This window comes from Lissotriton vulgaris, chromosome 8 (genome assembly GCF_964263255.1).
Source record: "Lissotriton vulgaris chromosome 8, aLisVul1.2, whole genome shotgun sequence".
NCBI classification, from domain to species: domain Eukaryota; kingdom Metazoa; phylum Chordata; class Amphibia; order Caudata; family Salamandridae; genus Lissotriton; species Lissotriton vulgaris.
Window position 1 is genome coordinate 612743947 of NC_141696.1, and position 23169 is coordinate 612767115.

Sequence of the window (23169 nt, forward strand, 5' to 3'; positions counted from 1 at the left end):
TTTTACTTGTCACACCCAAATGCATTATGGCATTAGCAGACAGCAACAACAATAGGAAAGTCAAGGAGGGGTCTTAACAGAATTAGTGCATCAAAGTACAACAAGCAAGTGAATAAATTAGACTTTGTGTGTAACTAAATAACTTTATTAAACAATGCCATGTGCAATGTGACATATATGTCCAACAAAAATACTGAACTTGCACTGTTTAACATCACAGATGCAGCTGTGCAGAAGTCTGGTGGTGGTGAAGGCCATGACACCCAGGATACTCGTGCCCAGTCAGAAGAGGAGACACAAGTGTCACCAGCAAAACCAATGCCTACATCCACAAGACGCAGGACCACAGTGCCATCACTTCTAGCCTTTAAAATTGAAGATGAGAGCCAACCTGACCCTCACACATCACAGGCTGGGCATACCCCCACACCAAGAGCAGAGGTACTGCAGCGGCACAGAAACATCCATTTCCGAAGGCGCAGGCAAGGGCTCACATGAGCGGTGCAGAAGATGATGGGGCTGATGTCTGCAGTGGTCTGGAGGGACAGATGTTAAAGTTGCAGCATCTACAATGTAAGAACATGCGCTTAATGCAGGCCCAACTCGGTACATTGGCCACAAACATGGCTGAAATAAGGGCTGCATGAAGGAGCTCACCACTGCAGTGGTGGAAGGACAGAGGGCCACAAATGACAATTGTTGTAATGTCAGCCAAGCCATTCATGAGTTGTGCAGGGTGTCACAACGGAAAAGGCATCATTACTTGATGGTGTGCTTAGACGGGTACACTAGGGCCATCAATCACCTGAGCACAACCACATCTCAGCTGTCCCGCCGTGCTGTGGGGATGCAGGTGGAGATGACCCATTGCTGTGGGGATGTGGCCAGGGGACTTATACAGATCAACAATGATGTGGAGCAATTGCAGACTGCTGCAGTTGGTGGCAACAATGTACTTTGTGGGGGGGAGAGTATGGAGGCCTCCAGCCTAAGTAGTCTCCTAGCACTAGTGACCACATGCAGGAGGCGCAGCACTAGGAGAGCCACTGCTTCCGAAGGCTCCACAAGGGAAGTGGCAGAGCCCACAGAAAGGCCCACTGGAGTGCGTGGCCACAGGAAGTAATATGAGGGACAAAGTTAAATCTGGTGAGGCAACCAGTGTTAATGAAAATTGTCTGGGCTGACATTCAAGCGCCATGGCAATGTCATGTTTAATTTTTTCTACCACAATGCAAGTCTGCACCTGGTATGTGTGTATTCACACTACCACATGTTGTTTAATAAAACAGTTGAGCATGTACTGTGTTGTATCATCATTACCCACATTAAAAAAAAATGCTGTGCGATTTCTGCACGTCTCTGTCTCCCCTCTGCTGCGCTCCGCCTGCGTGCTGCTTATTGTGGTTGCCCTGGCTGTTTGTCTTCCTCAGGGTAGCTGCCAGAGAGTTCCAGGGTTATTCCTCAAGAAGCTGCAATGTTGTGCAACATGGCACAAGTGGCCACAATTTTGTAGCAGGTATCGGGCCTGTACTGCAATGCACCACCGGTTTTATGGAGGCAGCGGAACCTACTTTTAAGTAATCCAAATGTCCTCTCAATCATGTTGCGGGTGGAAATATGCGCCTCATTATATTGGGGTACTTGGATTTAGGGATGGCGTCAGTATGAAGGAGCGCACAGCATATGCACTGTCACCTACATGGTGTAAAGCAACAGATTACTCACTATCACCATGGCCAGAGAGTCTGCAAGACAGTATTATATATGTTTACCAAGCCGGTATCCTTCGCCAAATTCACCCCCAAGGAGACGAGTGTGTATGCCACTGTGTCTGAAGTTGTAGGAATCATGTGTACTGCCAGGGTAACTAGCCACTATGTCTGTGATGATGTGTTTGGAATTGCAGATGACTAGTATGTGCAGTGAGTGGTATGATTTCCTGTTCCTGTAAATGTATTATCCAGTATTTGGGTGTCTTTCATAGATTCACATGCCTGAATCATTTCCCGTCGTCGAGACGGGAGCCTCCGGTATATAAAAAGTAATGTCCTATAGACATACATATAAAGGAATAGGCCTAAGGATCTCACTTTAGTGTCCTATCTAAGTCCTTATGTAAGAAGGACCAAAACAGAGTAGGCCCAAGGGTCCCACCTTGGTAGCCTATCTGAGGCCTTTTGTAAAAAAGACCAAAGTAAAGAGAACCAACCAATCAGCTACTACCTCCTTCTAGAACCTTCCTGTCAGGAGCCTCAGTCTCTCAGATTTTCTACCGCACGTTGTGCTAGGGAGTCTCCACCTGAGTTCTTCTCAGGAAACTTGCTTCTTTCTTCAAAAACGAATTTTTTCCCAACTTCAATGCTATGGCTGATAGCCAGAAAAAAGGTCTCTTTAGAGCCTGTTCTTCCTGCAGTAAAAAAAGGCTCCATGTAGAGGACAAACATGAAACTTGTTTGTACTGCCTCTACCCCCAACATCAGGCCAAGGACTGCAAGATATGTAGAACCTTCTCGAACAAAACCCTGAAGGACCGAGAAGGACGCCTACTACTAGGGCTGAAGAGACTGAAGAACAAACCAGAGAGCGACTTGGTCTCAGAAGGTGAGAGCATTTCTGGTGCTTCGCAGTTCTCCTTGAAGAGGCCAAGGGTTCCTTCCCCTAGCCCCTCAGACACCCCTCCTAAGAAGGCCTCCAGAAAGTCTTCAGAGGGCAGAACACCTGTGTCTGACAAGGACCTTCCTGTCCCCAGGAAGCAGCCGCTGATTCCGGCGACAATGACATCGTCAATGGTCACCTCAGCGCTAAAAACCGTTTCGACGTCGACGACAACAGTGTCGACGACGACGGCATCGTCGGCATCTTCCTCGACGACGAGAACGACACCTTTATCGTCGGCGAGTAGACCTGTGCCGTCTACCGTCCCATCGACTACTAGGATTGTGCCGTCGACGACGAGATCGACGTGGAAGACATCGACGACGACTCCGTCGACGAAGACCGCAACGTCGACGAAGCCTCCCTCGTCGACGAGGAGTATTCCATCGACGACGACGCAACCGTCGACGACGGACAAATTGCCGTAGACGAGGACAACGTCGACGAGGGCGTCGTCGACGGACACACCGTCGACGAAGGGTAAATTACTGGCGACGACGGAGATTGCAACGGCGGCACCGTCGACACAGGCGTCGACGACCACAGGCACATGGAAAGAGTCTGAACTACTTTCACATGCTATGGATGCCCAGACATCCCATGTCACAATCAAAATAACAAAAAAGCCAATCACACCAGACATGACGTCACCCAGTAAGGTGCAACAACTGACCCCGTCCTGTTTATTGCAAGATGAAGAGTTGGATGAGGAGTTATATACACAGGCCACTAGTTCTTCTGAATTGGTGCTTAAGTGCCAAAGCACAGATGAGGAACAAGAAGTGGAGGAACACATGGAACAGACTGTCCATACTCAGATGCACACACAAGTAACACCGATGGTGTGCCTGCCAGCATCCATTGTCTCGGACTTACAATTCCTCATAAAGGACTATAAAGAGCGGTTCCCAGAAAAAAACACTACAACTGCACCTCCAGTTACACAGGTACCTGCTCCTGTACCTCGACATAAGCCTCCTCCACTGGTACTTTCTAAGGACCAAGATCCAACACAAGACATTCTCTCGTCCGACGACGAGGAGAGGGAACAAGAAGAAGGGGAGGTCCGTGACGACGACTCAGACCCTGTCGCAGACCAGGACTACGTCGCTCAATCCCCGGCCTCTCCAGAGCCACAGTCTTCGGAATCACCACCCGTAGACATTGGTGGCTTCCATAACCTCATAGAGCGGGCGGCCAAACGGTTCCATATGTCTATGGAAACCCAGGAGACTGAGTGTTTCCTCTACGATTTTAAGGAGCCTACAAAAAAGACGACTAGGTCAATCCCGATTATTGACTACCTATGGAAACAAGGCAAACAACTCATGCAAACACCAGCTTCACTTCCTGTGGTAGTGCCCAGGCTTGATAAAAAATACAAAGCAACCTCATCTGCGCCAGCATGCCTCACGGGTCACCCTAAAGCAGACTCTGTGGTAACACAAGCGGCGCAGAAAAACTCGCGCAATCCTGCATCCCCTTTGTCGACGCCACCTGACAAGGAAGGCAGGAAGCTAGATACCATTGGAAAACGCTTCTCCACCACATCTGCAATGACGGTGAAGGTCGCAAATTCAATTGCACTCCTGGGCTGCTACAACCGTCAACTCTGGGCAGACATCGCGCCCTACCTAGCTAATCTACCAGAGGATTTACGGGAGGAGGCACATTCGCTTCTCCTAGAGGGCCAAACATCTGCCTCTGAACTAATTGACTGTGCAATAGACGTAGCCATGACTAGCTTCAGGCAGCTGGCAGGTGCCGCTGTTCTGAGGCGACAAGGTTGGCTTAAGGCCACCTCCTTCCGTCAGGAAGTGCAAACAAAAATCATTGATATGCCCTACGACGGCCAACATCTTTTTGGCGAAAAAATCAACGAAGCCCTCACCACTATCAAAAATAACACAGATACGGCCAAAGCTCTGGGAACTCTACAATTTAGGAACCAGTCCTTTCGTGGTAACAGAGGAAGGGGACAACCTACATACAGAGGATCCTACCAGAATAGGTCCTCCTACCCGTACACCCAGAGCAAAACACAGTACCAACAGCGTCAAGGCCAGACAGGACGTCAATCTTCCTACAATAAGTCAACCTACAGGGGAAAAAACCAAAAGAGACCTGCTGGCAACCGCCAATGACTCATCCCAATGGCCAGCCCATCCACCATTGCATTTTTTAAGACTTGGAGGAAAACTCACGTTCTTCCTGAAGAATTGGCAGAAAATAACAACAGATCGGTGGGTGTTACAACTTATCCAATTCGGACATTCACTAGAATTTCTCTCAATTCCCCCAACGAGACCACCAGCCACACGGTCCCACAGACACCTACGGCTGCTTCTTCAGGAAATAGCTTCCATGCTTCACAAGGGAGCGATAGAGAAAGTTCCACACACCCAAAAAGGAAAAGGATTCTACTCCCACTTCTTCCTAATTCACAAAAAAGGCAAGAAATGGAGACCAATCCTCGACCTGAGAGCGCTCAATGTGTTCCTGAAGAAACAGTAGTTCCGTATGGTCACACTACAAGAAATCCTGGGCCTCCTGGAAGAAGGCGACTACATGACGTCCCTAGACCTGCAGGACGCCTACTACCACATTCCTATCCTCAAGGGACACAGGAAGTACCTCAGGTTCGCAGTAGCAGGAGCCCACTACCAATTCCGTGTTCTCCCGTTTGGCCTCAAATCTGCCCCACGGATATATACAAAATGCCTCTCTCCTGTGGCAGCCTTCCTTCGTCAACAGGGCCACCAGGTTGGTTTTCCCATACCTGGACGACTGGCTGGTAAAGGCACCGTCGGCGATAGCCGCAGCCACATCCTCCAGCGCCTGTCTAAATCTTTTCCGCCGCCTAGGCTTGACCCTCAACAGAGAGAAATCGGCACTAGAACCAAACAAAGTCATCACTTTTCTTGGAGCGACTCTGGACACGGAACGCGTGAGAGCCTTCCCCTCTCAGGAGAGAAAGACCAAACTCATCTCCTTAGCCACGTCAGTGGCATCGAGAAAGACTCTGCCGGTCCGTACCTTCAAGTCTCTCCTCGGCATGATGTCCTCATGCATTATGCTCATTCCACACTGCCGTCTCAAAATGCGCCCCCTCCAGGAAGAACTAACGAGGCAATGGACACAAGCTGCGGGATCCTTCGAAGACCGCATACATGTCACACGAGCTATGGTCAATCACTTGCAATGGTGGAGGTCGCCCAAACATCTGTCGCAGGGACTGCCGTTCCTGCTTCCGGCGGAACCACACGTAATAACAACGGACGCATCCCTAGAAGGCTGGGGAGCGGTCCTGCAAGAACTCCAGATCAATGGCAAGTGGACGCCACAGGAATCCAAACTCCACATCAATCTACTGGAACAAAGGGCAATCTTTCTAGCTCTACAAGCCTTCCTTCCACGTATCCGAAACTCCCCAGTGCTCGTCAGGACAGACAACACCACGACGATGCACTACCTAAACAAACAGGGAGGGACGCGATCACTTTCACTCTCTCGAGAATCACAGAGAGTCTGGAATTGGCTTCTAGAGCATGGAATAACGCTCAAAGCCGAATACGTCCCGGGCAAAGACAACGTCTTGGCGGACGCCCTGAGCAGGGAAAGGTCACCATCCCACGAATGGGAATTGGATATGGAGGCGCTGAAATATATCTTCGCGGAGTGGGGAACCCGGCAGATAGACCTCTTTGCCACCAGAGAGAACGCCAAATGCCCAAGCTTCGCAAGCAGGCTTCACCAACCAGGAACCCTCGGGAATGCATTTTCCATCACTTGGCGGAACGTGTTTGCCTACGCCTTTCCACCATTTCCACTGATACCCAGGGTCCTCAGGAAGATGAAGTCGGAGCCCTGCATTCTGATCCTCATCGCCCCATTCTGGCCGAGGCAGCATTGGTACACGGAACTTCATCGCCTATCTGTCCGGCCACCTCTTCGCCTACGCAAACATCCAGCCCTGCTCACAATGTCTCAAGGACAGGTTCTCCACCCGAACCTGAGCCCTCTGAAGTTGTCAGCCTGGCTCCTGAATACCGCGAATTCAGCCACCTGAACATTCCGCAGGAGTGTAGAGAAGTCCTTGCTATGGCTAGAGCCGACAGCACTAATAAGACCTATTCTCTAAAATGGAAGGGTTTCTGTGTTTGGTGTGTGGCAGAAGGCCTACACCCCTTCCATGTCACTCCACAGCAGCTGCTACCATATCTACTGCATCTAGCGCAATCAGGCCTTGCACATGCGTCAATCAAAGTGCATCTAGCAGCGATATCCAGGTTCACAAGAACTTCAAAGGGTCCTTCCCTGTGGGCGGACAGACTTGTCAAACAATTCCTAAAAGGTCTATTCAGATCCTTTCCACGACCAAGACCAATCCCTCCGTCGTGGCACCTCAACGTGGTCCTTCACCAACTGATGAAGCACCCCTTCGAACCCATCCATAAAGCGGATATCAAATTCCTTTCATGGAAGACGGCCCTCCTCCTGGCCCTAACCTCTGCCAGAAGGGTCAGTGAACTGCAGGCTCTCTCCATCCAAGATCCTTTTTTGCAATTCAGAGAGGACAGGGTCATTCTACGAACTAACCCCCGCTTTATACCGAAAGTCCCCTCGGACTTCCACCTTAACGAACCAGTGGTGCTCAAGTCGTTCTTTCCTAACCCAACTACTACAGCTGAAAGAACCCTGCATTCATTAGATCGGAAGAGATGTCTCAAATTCTACATTGACAGGACACAACACTTCAGAAAGTCATCCCAACTCTTCGTCGCCTTTAGCAGACCAAGGAAAGGCATGCCCCTGACGAAACAAAGTATATCAAGGTGGATCTCTTCAGCAATCACTTTCTGCCACGACAAGGCTGGACGGCCTTTGGAGGCACGAGTCAAAGCCCATTCAACAAGAGCCATGTCCACATCTGCGGCACTATTTGCTGGAGTGCCGATACTGGACATCTGTAGAGCGGCGACCTGGAAGTCCCCGCACACCTTCACCAGGCACTTCTGCTTGGAAACTGAGCTGACGAGGGATGCAGCAGTGGGCAGAGCAGTGCTTCGCCATCTATTCCAGTGAGGTGAGCCTTCTTACATCCCACCATCCGTTACTGGTATGCACATTTCTTTATTCCTAGATACTACATGACATTGCATGTTAGTGATTTGTAGTCGCGTCATATGTATTATCTACAGACTCATATATGAGGTACTTTCACAGAATGTGCATAATGTATTGCTTGCTACTCTGATTCAGGCATGTGAATCTATGAAAGACACCCAAATACTGGATAAGAAATGCATTACTTACCTGTAACGGCAGTTATCCAGTATTAGTGTCTTTCATAGATTCACATGCACCCTCCCGCCTCCCCTGGAAGGACTCACCTATCTCTCTAACAAGTTTGCGCCTAACTAGCTTGGTGCGTACGAAAATCTGAGAGACTGAGGCTCCTGACAGGAAGGTTCTAGAAGGAGGTAGTAGCTGATTGGTTGGTTCTCTTTACTTTGGTCCTTTTTACAAAAGGACTCAGATAGGCTACCAAGGTGGGACCCTTGGGCCTACTCTGTTTTGGTCCTTCTTACATAAGGACTTAGATAGGACACTAAGGTGAGATCCTTAGGCCTATTCCTTTATATGTATGTCTATAGGACATTACTTTTTATATACCGGAGGCTCCCGTCTCGACGACGGGGAATGATTCAGGCATGTGAATCTATGAAAGACACTTATACTGGATAACTGCAGTTACAGGTAAGTAACGCATTTCCTCATTCACTAAGGGTGGACAAATGGCTATATATGTCCCATCAATACAACCAATTACGTGGGGGAAATGGGCTACCTGATAGTTATCGAATTTGTTTTTCTCCAATTCCTGTGGTGTTGTGGGAAACCTTATGTGGTGGTGTATCCTCTGCAACATGGCATCAAGGAATGAGTTGAAAAGTGCGATAGGGGACTTTGGGAAGCACCTCCAGCTGCAGCTATTACTCCATGGAAGCTACCTGACGCTAGGAGGTGCAGTTAACATAGGACATGTACATGAGTAGGGATGGCATGTGCCCTGCGAGTCTGACGCTGCAGTTGGGGAACTAATTCAGTTATGCGATCATAGATCATGTCTGTATTCAACCTATATTTGTCATATATCTCTTCCTCTGTCTGCCCCAACAATGTAACACGCACTTTAAAAATGTGATCCTGTATTCTCCTTCTCTGCGTTGCTGCTTGTAGCCTCATCCTCCTTGCCATGACGTAGAGCGCTGTCATTGTGAAACAGTCTGAGGCATTCTGAGCCTGCTTAAATAGTTTGCCAATGGTTACCACCTAATTTGTTGCTTTTGAAATGGTTACCACCTGATTTCATTTGGTTCTATTTAGCAAATGCAATTTGCGATTCCCCGCGAATTCGCAATTTGTGAATTTTTCATGCATGAGTTTGCGATTACCAATTAGCAATTCGCTAATACAGATTTGCTATTTGGGAATTAGAAAATAGGTAATCGCTATTGTTTACGAATATGAGGGTGATTTGGCAAATTTGATTGATGCATTGCTTATGGCTATTTTGCAATCGCAAACGGCGGATTTTTGCGATTTGCAGCGTTTGCGATTGCAAAATAACTCAATGCTTGTGGCCCTATGTCCTTTGGAAACACAGTTCTTTTACAACTTGTAGAACAGGGATGGCACACTGGTGCAAGAAAAGACAAAATCCAGATGTAGGAAAGTTCGGAATACCTAATTGTACTTTGCAATTGATACTGGATTAATTCAGTATTCTGTATGTATCACAGGCCTAAAGAAATTTTTTGTGATTTGGTAGGAGTCTCTCTCGCAAGTATTCAGGATAAAATTAATTTTGTGTCACACAGCGTACCATTGAGTGTGTTTTTTTTCCCGGAGTTTTTTATACAGCGCGAACTTGAGCCAAAGATATCGGTTATCGGAGCGCTTTACATGAACACCACAATAATTCTCCTGTTATGTTTCTTCAGGTACCCACATCAGTGAGCCTTACCTATTATTCCACCTCTGGTGTTACTATTACTAGTTTGGCGCCCTCTCGCCCATTTATTCATGGCTATTTACTGTTATGTTCGACCACAGATAATAACTGGTGGCCGCTGGGGTAATGCCGTAATCAGTTGTTGTTTTACTTACTTCAGTTATTTCTATCCCTTATATGTCCCACATATTACAACCTCCTGATGAGACCATAAGACTACAGAAAGAGTCGAACGTTGTCAACACAATGAGCAACAAACTTACTGACTTTGAGAAATTATTCCTGATCCAAGCATATTCAAGTTTGATACTTTTTGTATATTTGATAGTTGTTTGTGATTTGTAAAACACAGTTCAACTCTTTCTCACTTCTTTTTAACTCATTCATACTGTGTTTTCTTTCTTTCACTGGCGACACTTTGCACTTTTCATTCCTCCCTAATCTACAGAAAGCCTATCCTAATGTCATTGGAACTTTGACCTAAGTCTGCATTTAAAAAAGTACGCCTTAATGAAATATTACTAGCCAAGGTATATTAAAATAATCATTGAATGCATGCAGTCATTTTGCTGCATAACTTTGAGATTAATGAAATAAGTTCCATGTTAACCATTGTTCTTTGATAATAAGTTTTATACCCAGGTACACATTGGCGTATGGGTTTGCTCTTGTTATACACAAGTTTCTTGTCGAGTTATCAGTGTTCGCAAAATACACTTTCATCAGTGGTCTCTAGGAACTATTCCAAATGTAATAAAAAACTGTATCAGCATAGGCTTGTGTGATTAGCCATGTTTAAGCTACTGTCAGAATTTAAGCAGAGAAGTCTCCTCACATAAATTGGGAGCAAGATAATTCTAAGTTCGGTTGCATTGATGAAAAAAACACAGCCACCCCCTGATCTAGAATTGTGAAATCTTGGACTAGTTAGCAAAGTAGAAGAAGATATGAGTTCTTCCAGGGACATAAGGGAGCAGATTATTTTGATTAAAAAGAGGAGCTTTCCTAGAGCAAGGCATATTGACAATATGCAATGCTTTAACGTGTATTTGTTAACCCTCTGGAAGCTAGCGCAACTTGTGTAGAATTGGCTAAGCATGTACAAAGCAGAAGACCCCAATCTAACTGCAATTTTCTGAATAACTTTCAGTTTCTTCGACAGTCATAGGCAACTCCAAATACACTGAGTTTACGTAATGTAATATAAAGCCTATCAATGTTGACACGCAAGATTTAGGTATGGGAAGATCTTTAGAATTTTGAAATGATACATACAAGAGGTCATTGCTACTGAGATTTGGACAGATATAGAAAGAGCATTATTGATCTTTCCTCCCAAGATGTGTAGGGTGTCTGCCACCTAAAGTAGCTTGTCCTTTTCAGCAGGCCATTCGAAAGCTATGGTACGACTTGTGATGAAGAACTAAAAGAAAGTGGCAAATAGACTGAGCCCCATGGTAGTGGAGGAGTACCCTCTTTTCAGTTGCCCCCAACCCCTGTTGAGGAATTGAGTCAACATTTGAGCCCAAGAGCATTTGTGATTTTAGTGCAGTTGGTATCTAAATACCACCCTCAGCAGCTAAGGGTAAGTTACACATTTTGAATGTTTATATTTAAATTAACATTTACTTATCTTGAGTTATTTAAGCTGTTTATGGTTAGGTGTTAAATTTTAGCAAGGTGAGATAAAATATGCATCATGCACACAGACTAGCTTTTGGAGTTCACTTTGTGGTGCATTATTGGAAATCTAGTGATATCAATTAAGGTTACATATGGACATACATTCAGAAATGTTGTACATAATTTGTACAATAATAAAATGTAAGAAATCAGCTTTCTATAGCTAAGTTAATTGTTTTAAATAAGAAACGTAGTTACTGTTTGATTTAGTATCATCAAAGTAATTTACAGTCTGTTCTTACATAGATGTGTCATCACAGAGAGGGCACGAAACTGAAGCAGGATCCCCTCCAAACATGAATCAGAATTGAATGAAGTCAATGAGCCAACCAACACACATTACCTCATCACCTGTGCCTTCAAGATGCAGACCGAGAGTTAGCCCACTCCCATATTTTCCTGAACAGTCTAAGGAACCTCCAGCACCCAGGGACATTCCAAAAACTTCTATAAGGACAAGGCAAATGTTTAAGAGGGTTTTGCAGAGGTGTCGTAGTGCTTTAAGGGCCAGACCTTCTGGTCATTTTGCACCTGATGTTGGGGCAACAACCTCTCAACTTTTTGTCACTTAGAGGCATCCATGTTTTAGTGCAGCGCTTATAACATAATGGTATAAAAGCGGTTAGCAAACATTTGCCATTGTAAAAACAGTAAAAGATGGTTTTGAAAAGCTTACAATTACTGTAGGGGAAAGGCAACAGTCACTGTACAAAAACGTGATAACATCCCTGAGGCAGTGACAAATGTATGTACTGTAATGCAACAGGAAGGTGTGTCACATAGGCGTTAACATCACCAATATGTCTTGCTTAACGATGGTTTCATTTGGTCAGTTAACCATGTTGCATTTGCTACTGCCACTTTATCAAGGTGCACAGTTGATCTACAAGTTGAAATGGGGCACCGTGGTATGGATGTGGCTTGTGGCCTAGTACAGGTAACCACTGCCTTAGAAAGCTTCCAAACCACACAAATAGCTACTGTGGGTCAAGTAGGTGGTGGGGAAAGTGAAAAGGCTTCAAACCTAAGTAGCATCACGGTTTCCGAAGCCATGAGTATGTGTTGTACTTTTAGCTACGCTGCAGGTGGTTATGTTTGCACCTGCTACTATTGGGTCCTCAGAAAAGGGCAGTGTTGATAGAGGAAGAAAAAACATTCAATATCTGTTTTCAGATTTAGTAATTTATGGTTGCCATTGTTTCACGTTTTTCATTTAAGCAAACTTAAAATGTTCATGCTTTGAGACAAGCATTGTGAGTTAAAAATATTATTTTACTAAGTGAAAGTCTGAAAGTAAAGGTTCTGTTCACTTTCTTTCAGCAGCAGCACAGTTGTTTATTATTTTAAACATTTTTATTAATACTCACCGTAAAGGTAATTATTAGTAATGTCTGCATATCTTTTTCTTCCTTCAGCTGCTCTTGGAGCATCTTGAGATAGATGTGGTAGTGGATTTGGTTCATCATCATCAGAATCAGTCTGTATCTACTGTGCAGACTTGCATTCCGGTTGCTCCATTATGTAATATAGCTCAGGTAGCAATAATCTTACACGAGGTTTCTGGGTTATATTTTAGTGCCCCATCACTCTTAGTCAGACACGAAACGCTTCCATTTAAAACGCCAAATGTTCCCTCAACTACAGAGCATGTTCTTTTGTGAGCGTTATTGTACCATTTCTCTCTTTGGGTACTTGAGTTTAAATATGGTGTTAAAATCATAGAGACTAAAGCATAAACACTATCCCCAATAATATAAAAATGCTATAAATAATTCATATCAAGAACTCAGGCTTGGTATGTCTACATATCTATTCATAGACTTCCCAAGTAATTATCCATCACCAACATCTCCTCTCGAGAGACTGTAAACCTCACTGTGTCTGAGCATATTGGAGTTGTGGGTGCTGCCTGGGAAATATATTACTAGAAGAGAATGGAACTCGCACAGCAGGTAAATCTAAAAAGTTGTAGATTTGTAATGTTCTGTAGTGTGCTCAAAAAGGTAACACTGTCTGGCCAAACAGTGAAAAGATCTGTGAGAACTAATACAAGGCTCCTCCACTTGGGGAGGGGCACCTCTGAGCACAACTTCGGGGGACTCAGACGGTCTTATTCCATATATCTGAGGATCAACATAAGTTCATTCCAAAAAGTTCATTCCAAAAGTACCATATAGTTCATCCAACGTGTTGAAATTTATTAAACTTATTGCAAATTCATAGTTTAAGTGGCATCACGATGTTCAAAAGATTCTGGATGAATAATGCGATGTGACACATGTTAGCAAATCCCGATGCATTTCGGGCACCGCCCTTCCTCAGGGGATTACTCTACAAGCAAACACAAAAATCTACGTATCAGTTACATAACCTCATCTTCACATTAAAACAGAAGCGATTAACAGGTCTCCAATCAAACGAAAAGTAATCAGACAGTTAAGGTAAAGAAAAGACGGTGCTGTAACCGTAAAGAAGTGAATCGAAGATACGGAAAATGTGGACTAGCCCGTGAAATAACAAGAGATCTGAGTTGATAACTGACGCCGATGAATCCCAAGCTGACGAGAGGTCACCCAGTGAAAGTAACCCCCCAGTGTCTAAAAAACATTATTGCGTGTTAGCAGTGTGAAACAAACAACAGACCCACACTCAATCGTGAAATGTGACGATTCAAACTATGAAGTCCCGAAAGGGTACTTACAGAGTCAGAACTTCATTAGAACTCCGCGGAGTTCCGCATCAGAAAGGTGAACCGAGCCCACAACTACGCGGGCGTATAAGGGTGTACAGGGTGATCAAGACAAAAGAAGGACTAACAGAGTAAAGCCTGTAGGTGGTCGCCATCTTGTAGCGGGCAAGATAATGAGAAACGGAACGTGAAGAGAAGGGAAAGAGAACCAAATAAACCAAACGGTAGAACATATATCATCATGTAAACAACAAATAATAATAACGAGAAATGATGGGAGCATGTTACAGGTAACATAAGAATTCCATACGGTCGTTCAACCCATGGGGCACCATTGTGGACATAAATCGGATCCAAGTATTGGAACAAGTGAAGGTTACCCAGAACAACAAGAACACTTTACTTAAAAGAGAGAACTCTTGGATCCGATTTATGTCCACAATGGTGCCCCATGGGTTGAACCACCGTATGGAATTCTTATGTTACCTGTAACATGCTCCCATCATTTCTCGTTATTATTATTTGTTGTTTACATGAAGATATATGTTCTACCGTTTGGTTTATTTGGTTCTCTTTTCCTTCTCTTCACGCTCCGTTTCTCATTATCTTGCCCGCTGCAAGATGGCGACCACCTACAGGCTTTACTCTGTTAGTCCTTCTTCTGTCTTGATCACCCTGTACACCCTTATACGCCCGCGTAGTTGTGGGCTCGGTTCACCTTTCTGATGCGGAACTCCGCGGAGTTCTAATGAAGTTCTGACACTGTAAGTACCCTTTCGGGACTTCATAGTTTGAATCGTCACATTTCACGATTGAGTGTGGGTCTGTTGTTTGTTTCACACTGCTAACACGCAAAAATGTTTTTTAGACACTGGGGGGTTACATTCACTGGGTGACCTCTTGTCAGCTTGGGATTCATCGGCGTCAGTTATCAACTCAGATCTCTTGTTATTTCACGGACTAGTCCACATTTTCTGTATCTTCGATTCACTTCTTTACGGTTACAGCACCGTCTTTTCTTTACCTTAACTGTCTGATTACTTTTCGTTTGATTGGAGACCTGTTAATCGCTTCTGTTTTAATGTGAAAATGAGGTTATGTAACTGATACGTAGATTTTTGCGTTTGCTTGTAGAGTAATCCCCTGAGGAAGGGCGGCGCCCGAAATGCATCGGGATTTGCTAACATGTGTCACATCGCATTATTCATCCAGAATCTTTTGAACATTGTGATGCCACTTAAGCTATGAATTTGCAATAAGTTTAATAAATTTCAACACGTTGGATGAACTATATGGTACTTTTGGAATGAACTTTTTGGAATGAACTTATGTTGATCCTCAGATATATGGAATAAGACCGTCTGAGTCCCCCGAAGTTGTGCTCAGAGGTGCCCCTCCCCAAGTGGAGGAGCCTTGTATTAGTTCTCACAAATATATTACTTGGCCTGTAATGATGCACGATGCATCACACATCTGTATGTTTAAGTGAGTATTTTTCCTGTTTCTAAATAAATACTTAATAGCAGATGGTGGGCATACAGCTATGTGAGTATTATCAATCATCCTATGACATGTACCTATGCGATAAGTGTAATTTAGTCAGTTGGAAATCCGTGGCATGTTGGGTAAATAGATATGGTTACTAAGAGTTTGCTAACTTTGCATCTAGAAAATACTTGAAGAATCTCAATAAGGTACTATGGGAAACACCACCAGCCACTGCTAAAACACTCTGGTATAACACCTTGGCAACTACTAGAGGCTAAGCAGTGAAGTGAGCATAGTATTTGCACTTAGGTAGATATGGGTTTGTTTCTAAAAGTCTTCATTTCTATCTGTGGCTTAAGTTCAGCAGTGAAGCCCAAAATAATCTGTCTACTAAATCTGTATTTCTCAAAATGTTTCCCCTCGGTTTGCTGCAAGAGGTTTATCCTGATCCTAAAAATCTTTTCCTGTCTCCTCCTCCTCTGCAGTCCAGCCAGTATCCACATCCTCCTCCCCATCACATACAAAACTGTCATTGTGAAAGGCACTTGTGTAGTCCAGGCCCGTTTATATAGGGTGCTCCTGATTCCATTCTGCGGCTCGTCGTTATTTGTGAAACCGTCAAACATATAAATAGTGATTCACTATTAAGAACACCCTGTAAAAGTTGGTATATTGAGGAGTCATTTATTTAGTTTGCAAAGCATAGTGACTGAATAGCTTTCTTACAATGGAAAATGAATTTGTAGTTGTTGGGAACCATTTTGCAACTGGTTACTGATTTGCTAATCTTTTATACATCTGGCCCCAATTCATTTGGGACCTGTGGGCACAGTGGGTTATTATCGTCAACCACAGTGCTTACAACTGGTGCACGTGCTACTTTAGTACTTTTTAGTTCTAGGTCTAACTTTTTGAGGTCCCCAGTATGGACCAGCTTAATTGCTTCCAGCTATGCTTCTTTTTTTTTTTTTTGTACCAACGATTGCTCCCTTGGTTCTTGTCCCTCTTCTGAAAGCCACTTCTATTCTAGCCTGAGCTTCTCTCTAAAACACCATTTCTAGCTCTCGCTTTCTAAGTGCTATTACATTGATATATGTAAATGCCGCGCTAACTGAATTATACAGGGTGTGGCTGTTAACCCCTTCGCTGCTGATGACGAGCTCAGCTCGTCATCAGCCACGGTGGTCGTGTGCGGATGACGAGCTGAGCTCGTCATCTAACGCGGCTTTTGGAAAAAAGCCGCACAGCGCAAAAATAACCCCCGCACGCATGTGGTTAAGGAAACACGATTCAGGAAAAAGGTCAACAGTGACCTGCTTTTGGTTTTTTTTTTCTCATGAGTCTAAGCTGACAGCAGTCTCAGAAGTGGTCCCAGGGTGAATGTCCTGCCATTTCACTATTACTGCTGTATGCAAACAACCATGCATTACCTGCCTGACTCTAGAGGCTGCTGTCACTTTATCAAAAAACATAACTTACCACTCAGCTTCACTTAAGTGCTAGTCCTCTGCCACCTTAACTAAGCACTTAATATTAATAAATTACAATGGCTTTGGATGTGTTGTTCTCAAGGTCTAGGGTGTTTACCTGCTGCTGCTTGCCACTAGGATCTCCTGAGTTCCTGGGCATTTACCTAGCCCCTCAAATCTAATTACCATTAGTGGTGTGGTACACACATTGGCTAGGTCTCATCTCAAATGACGCCAGGTCATTTTGAAGTTAGAAATCCTGTTAATTATTAGTTAAGACGTGATGGCGATTTTGACCTCGATCTCAAATAGCAGTGATAAGGAGGATAACCTTTTAGATTTTAGTGAGTTGCACAGAGTGCTATTGCAGGATATGCAGCTTATTTTTTAATCTCCTCCCACCCCAAGAAGAATTTTCCCTGGAAAGTTCATAGATGATACAATAGAGAGTGTAGGTGCCGAAGGTGCATCCTGGCCAAGGCAATCAAGATGAAAAAACAATTCCATGATTTCAACTACCAGAAAGGAATACAAGCAGCGCATAGTGAATGCTAAGGAGTGAGATAATGATAGATGTTGTGAATTAGCATACGTGTGTTCATCAAGGGATTATTTGTGCTTCTAGAAGCTGGTGGCCAGTGATGTGAATTCCTGGGGGCATGAACACCAAACCATGTGTCACCTTCTGAATGGATTACTCACTTTACTGCCCTGTACGACGAGGAGGTCGCCACTACAGAGGGCACCCTGATGTGTAGTAGCCCTCATAATTTTAACATCCTTAAACTAAAGAGGACGTATTAGACTGCCTGACAACCTTTGCAAGAGGGAGGGCTCCAGGTTCAGATAGTCTACCTGTAGATGTCTCCATAAACGACATTGATGCCTGGGCCGACAATATACTAGCCCTACCCAATGCGTTTTAGCTCGGTGCTTCTATCCCCGGATCATGGCAGGCAGCCGAGGTGATACTGGTGGATAAAACGTGCATGACGTCCTTAACTGTCAATTACAGGCCTATCAGCCTCGTTGACTGTATACAAAATGTTTTCTGCCATATGGTCTTGGTGAAAATCCAACTTTGGGCATCCGAAAATGACATCATACCATCACTACAAGGGGAGTTCAGGGTTCAAACCTTTACGATAGACCAGGTCTTTCGGTTTACCCTAATTTTGTGGAAGACTCCGCTGATCAGCAGGGGCAACTTTTTTTTGCTTTTGTAAATCTAGAATATGCCTTTGACCTTGTTCCGCGTCTAAGGCAGTGGCAGGTTTTGAAGGTGATGGGCACGCTTCAGGATGTTCTACCTCTAAGGATTAGGCTTCACAAGAAACATTTTGCCCCGGTCAGATGGGGGGGGGGGGGGGGTTCACAGGGCCAACTGACTGACAAGATTCCGGTGTCAATAGGTGTTCGCCAAGGGTGTGTATTAGCCCCAACCCTTTTTTCTCTAAACTGTAATGGTCTGGTAGACTTTCTCTCTGATACTTAAAGCGGACATCCCTACCATAGCCAATTCTAAGACCCAGATCTTGTTACTCACAGACAACACTCTTTTAATTGTAAAAAAAACCCTGAGTGGTCTGCAAAAACATCTGAACAAACTTGGAATCTTTTGCCAAGATTGTGGCTTAGAAATTAATGTGGCCAAAACGAAACTTAAGGGTTTGGTAACCATAAAATTGTTAATGGCTCCTTAATGTTAGGGAACAAAACGCTTAAGAGGGTCAACTCGTTTGATTACTTGGGCATTAAACTTGGGTCCAGTATGCCATGGTGACCACGCATTATTAGGGTTTGTTTGAAACATAGGCAGATTGTTGATGCCATTTAAAATTAACTTTACACATCTTTTACAAAGCCAACTAGACCAGTCCTACAGGGGTGTGAGGCCAAGGCTCTTGGCACTGCCCTTTATGGCGCAGAGTTGTGGGACTTCAATGACGTCTCCTCCTTGTAGCAATCAGAGAATTGGTTCATGAGATTAGCGTCTCTCCCGCCCAGTACTCCGGCATCTTTACACCCTCTGCTATACTGGCAAAGATTATGGGCTACCTCAGAGGTGGCCCACTTAGCTGCAGCCTTACAAGATACCATGAAGACAGATACATTTAATAAAGTCCCCTGGCTGAGATCGATGTAAAAATTGTTGGCTTCCCTAGATCTTGGTGATTTACGGCACTCTCCCACTGTAGCCCAGATTTCATCCAAGTGGGCATTGAAAAAACAGTATTGGGCATTCACATTATGCAGGGAGGAGCACAAAGTTGCAGGTACCTCTCTGACGGGGGATTTGAAACATTTTTTAATTTGTTAATGGCTTAGAGAAGTACTGAAACTTGATCACAGTTCCACTAGTATGACATTATACCACCATTTTAGAGAAGGGACGCTCCCCTTGAAATTATTTGCTGCAAGATGGTTGAGTTCTGATTCCACATTATTAGGGTTTGCTTGAAACATAGGCTGATTGTTGGTGCCATTTAAAATGAACATTGCACATCCTTTACAAAGCCATAAGCACCAGTCCTACAGGTGTATAAGACCAAGGCTCTTGGCACTGCCCTTTATGGCTCTGAGTTGTGGAGCTTCAGTGACGTCTCCTCCCTGTAGCGATCAGAGAATTGGTTCATGTGATCATTAGCCTCTCTCCTGCCCAGTACTCCGGTATCTTTACACCCTCAGCTATACTGGCAAAGATTATGGGCTACCTCAGAGACATTTTTGGACAATTAATGGTTTTAATATAATTAATGCTGCCAATTGTGAAATTTCCTCACTTACAATCAGACGGATTTTATATTTGTATATTTTTTGTATTTAAAAATTTTTTTTTATGGCTTCGCCAAGATAAAGTGACATTAATTGTTTGAGTTCCCTGGGTTCCAAGCTAATGGCATTTAATGCACGTAAGGCAAACACGAGAGGTTTTGCAATGAAGGAGGGCCCTTTAGAAGTAGCTAATGAGTTTACCTATCTTGGTGTTAACTTCCATGCTAGTATGAAGTGGGACCTGCAAATCGATTTCGCCTCACTAAAGCTCAGACAGATAGCTGGGGTTCTTGTTCAGGAGCACAAATGCTCCATATCCAAGCCTATCAGCCCCGCCCTCGAAATATGCAATCTGAAAGCCGTCAGCTTAAGCTTGTATGGCTCTGAGGTGTGGGGCTGTGAGAATCTTGATAACCTTACCACGGCAGAGAATAGGTTTTTAAGAAATTTAACTGGACTTCCCCAGAGCTCTCCTATGTGTCCGCTACTGTTAGATCTAGGTAAGAAACCCATAGCAGCCATGGCTAAATTACGTCCCCTCCTTTACTGGAGGAGGCTGTGGACCACTCTGGATGGCTATGCCCAGGGCTTCCTGTACATTATCAAAATAGACACATCACATCAAATTAAATAGCTCCAGGTAGTCAGAAACCTTTTAGGGGAGTTAGGATTGTCTGGATTATGGATTGACCCTGCTAATACTGCCTTTCCATCGAAGGCTATTCTTAAGACCAAGTTCTGGGAATTGTATTTACTGAATAACGCTAAATTACAATCGTCTTCTTTATCATGCCGCTTCTTGGACCACAAATTTGTTCCAAGGCTGGAACAATACTGGGATGCAATTGTGAAACCTTTGGATCGAAAACTGTATTTCCAGTATAGGGTGGGGTCCCTACCTGTCCGATCTTTTACTCAGAAATGGTCTTTATGCCCGCAAGCTGGGTGCCCAGGATGCTCTGTCAACACTGAGACTACAAACAGTTTTTTGGTCTCTGTGCACACTCTTATTTCAAAAGTTTTCCTTGAGTTGTTTGTGATTCTTTGTTTAGCGCTACACGTTGTTACACGATGCCTATTCGTGTCTTTTATGTAGACGGATTATGTGAAAGTTAACCAACTTCCACTAACTGTGCGCTGGAGTTTAACTTGAAACTTTGAATGTTTCTTCTCCTGTTTTAACAATTTATTGAAAAAAGTTTATGACTCCATTTTTTCATTCAATTTTGGTTTTTATTGATTGTATAGATTTTAATTCATTGTAGAACGTTTATCATTCAATATCTTTGAGTAATCAATATGTATCCTTTATACCTCTGCCCAATGCATTTCGGGTCAGATCAAGTGACCCTTCGTCAGGGGCCTGTGGAAAGACGAATACAGGACCTTAGCCATCATCATAATATAAAATCAAATAAAAAATAAAAAGATTCATGCATGTATACACAAACATATTAACAATGCTAAATCTACAACATTAAATGCGTTTTCTAGTGGCATTCCTAAAGTTTATACGGGTAAAGCTGTGAGCGGTAACATGACGGAAATAGGAGTGATTAAAAAATGCGTTAAGTGCAGGGCTAAAGATTACGGGAGAGGGCTCGCAAAGTGCCGAAAATGCAACATGAGGTCGAAGAACACTTACGAGAGTAAGGAAAACACGGTGATCACGCTCATACCAGGCGGGTAACCAAGATAGGTCTCGTCAATACCGGACAGGTAAAAGGAAGTTACACGCGGTTGTGTTTAAGAGAGCAGACCAAGATCCTCAACAGCTGGAAATCTCTATGAAAGATCAAATCAACAAATATCTCGAAAGAGGATATCCCACTACTGTTCTGGATGAATCTATGAAAAGAATCAATATCATCCCAAGAGAAAAACTTGTCATGTCTAAGTCCAACACAACAGAACAAAAAACAGTATGTGTTCTTAAATATTCTACTGAAGCCATGAAAATAAAAAAGATCATCAACACCCACTGGAACTTAATAAAAATGGAACCAGACTTGAAGGATTTGTACAATGACAACATCACATTTGCGTTCCAAAGATCAAAAAACCTGAAAGAAATTCTAACCACCACATCTAACAAAATGGAAAAATCAAAATTCAAAGGAATGTGTAAATGTTTCAATTGCACCCATTGTAATAATGTCATAGTGGGCAACAAATTAAGACATCCAACTCAAGGCTACGAAATTGATCTAAAACACACCAGTACCTGCGACACAACTAACACCATCTATGCCATCAAATGCCCATGTGGCAAAATTTATGTAGGCCAAACGGAAAGGAAAATTAAAGTACGGATAACGGAACACAAATCAAATATCCGTCTTCATAACCAGAAATCAACTGTAGCTAATCATTGGTCTGAAGCAAATCATCAAATCTCCCAACTGAGATTTACGGTATTGGAGACCATACCACAACGCAGCGATATGGACCCCACAAAACAAAGACTAAGAGCCGAATTCTTTTGGATCAAGAAATTGAACAGTCTTCAGCCATCCGGAATGAATGACCGGATCGAATATTCATGTTTCCTATAAATGGCATCTTTAAGGTCCATTCAAAACCCCCCTTCTGGAACTTCTGACACCTAATGACTCTATGTGGTGAATGCCTGCTCTGGCATTTGTAATTGTGACTGAACTTGCATTATTGTTGATTGATTTATTATTATTTATTTATATTATTTTTTCCATGACCTTAATGGATTCTACAGTCATTAATTTTTGATCATTATTTTATTTTTCATACAATAATGCTTGGCTACACATTGTGAACTTCCTTCATGTTTACCGAATTGTCCTCTTTTCACTTCCACTTCCCACTCCTCACTTAGCCCTTTCTCTATTTCCCTTGTTCTACCGGTACCCCCGCGTAGGGCCGATTATACATTATACGTCTCATATTTTGAAATCAAATCACCACTGTTTATTCCTGTACCGCTATCTTTTTATTGGGATTATTTACATCTTGTGTGACCCTGAGCACGTAACCCCTTCGAGAAGTCTTTTTTCGACTTCCGTTGCCAACATGATCACGTGATCGGAACTTGGTCTGCTCTCTTAAACACAACCGCGCGTAACTTCCTTTTACCTGTCCGGTATTGACGAGACCTATCTTGGTTACCCGCCTGGTATGAGCGTGATCACCGTGTTTTCCTTACTCTCGTAAGTGTTCTTCGACCTCATGTTGCATTTTCGGCACTTTGCGAGCCCTCTCCCGTAATCTTTAGCCCTGCACTTAACGCATTTTTTAATCACTCCTATTTCCGTCATGTTACCGCTCACAGCTTTACCCGTATAAACTTTAGGAATGCCACTAGAAAACGCATTTAATGTTGTAGATTTAGCATTGTTAATATGTTTGTGTATACATGC

At 43.8% G+C, this 23169-nt stretch overlaps 2 protein-coding genes across 5 annotated transcripts in view; both read left to right on the forward strand.

Annotated features, from left to right (window-relative positions):
- Positions 1 to 23169, forward strand: part of SENP7 (SUMO specific peptidase 7) — a 1147554-nt gene that overhangs the window by 315084 nt on the left and 809301 nt on the right. The gene's annotated exons all lie outside the window — the stretch shown is intronic.
- Positions 2364 to 4799, forward strand: LOC147697801 (uncharacterized). The gene is given in 1 exon segment (XM_086933583.1): positions 2364 to 4799. A coding segment is annotated over 1 exon segment (2436 nt).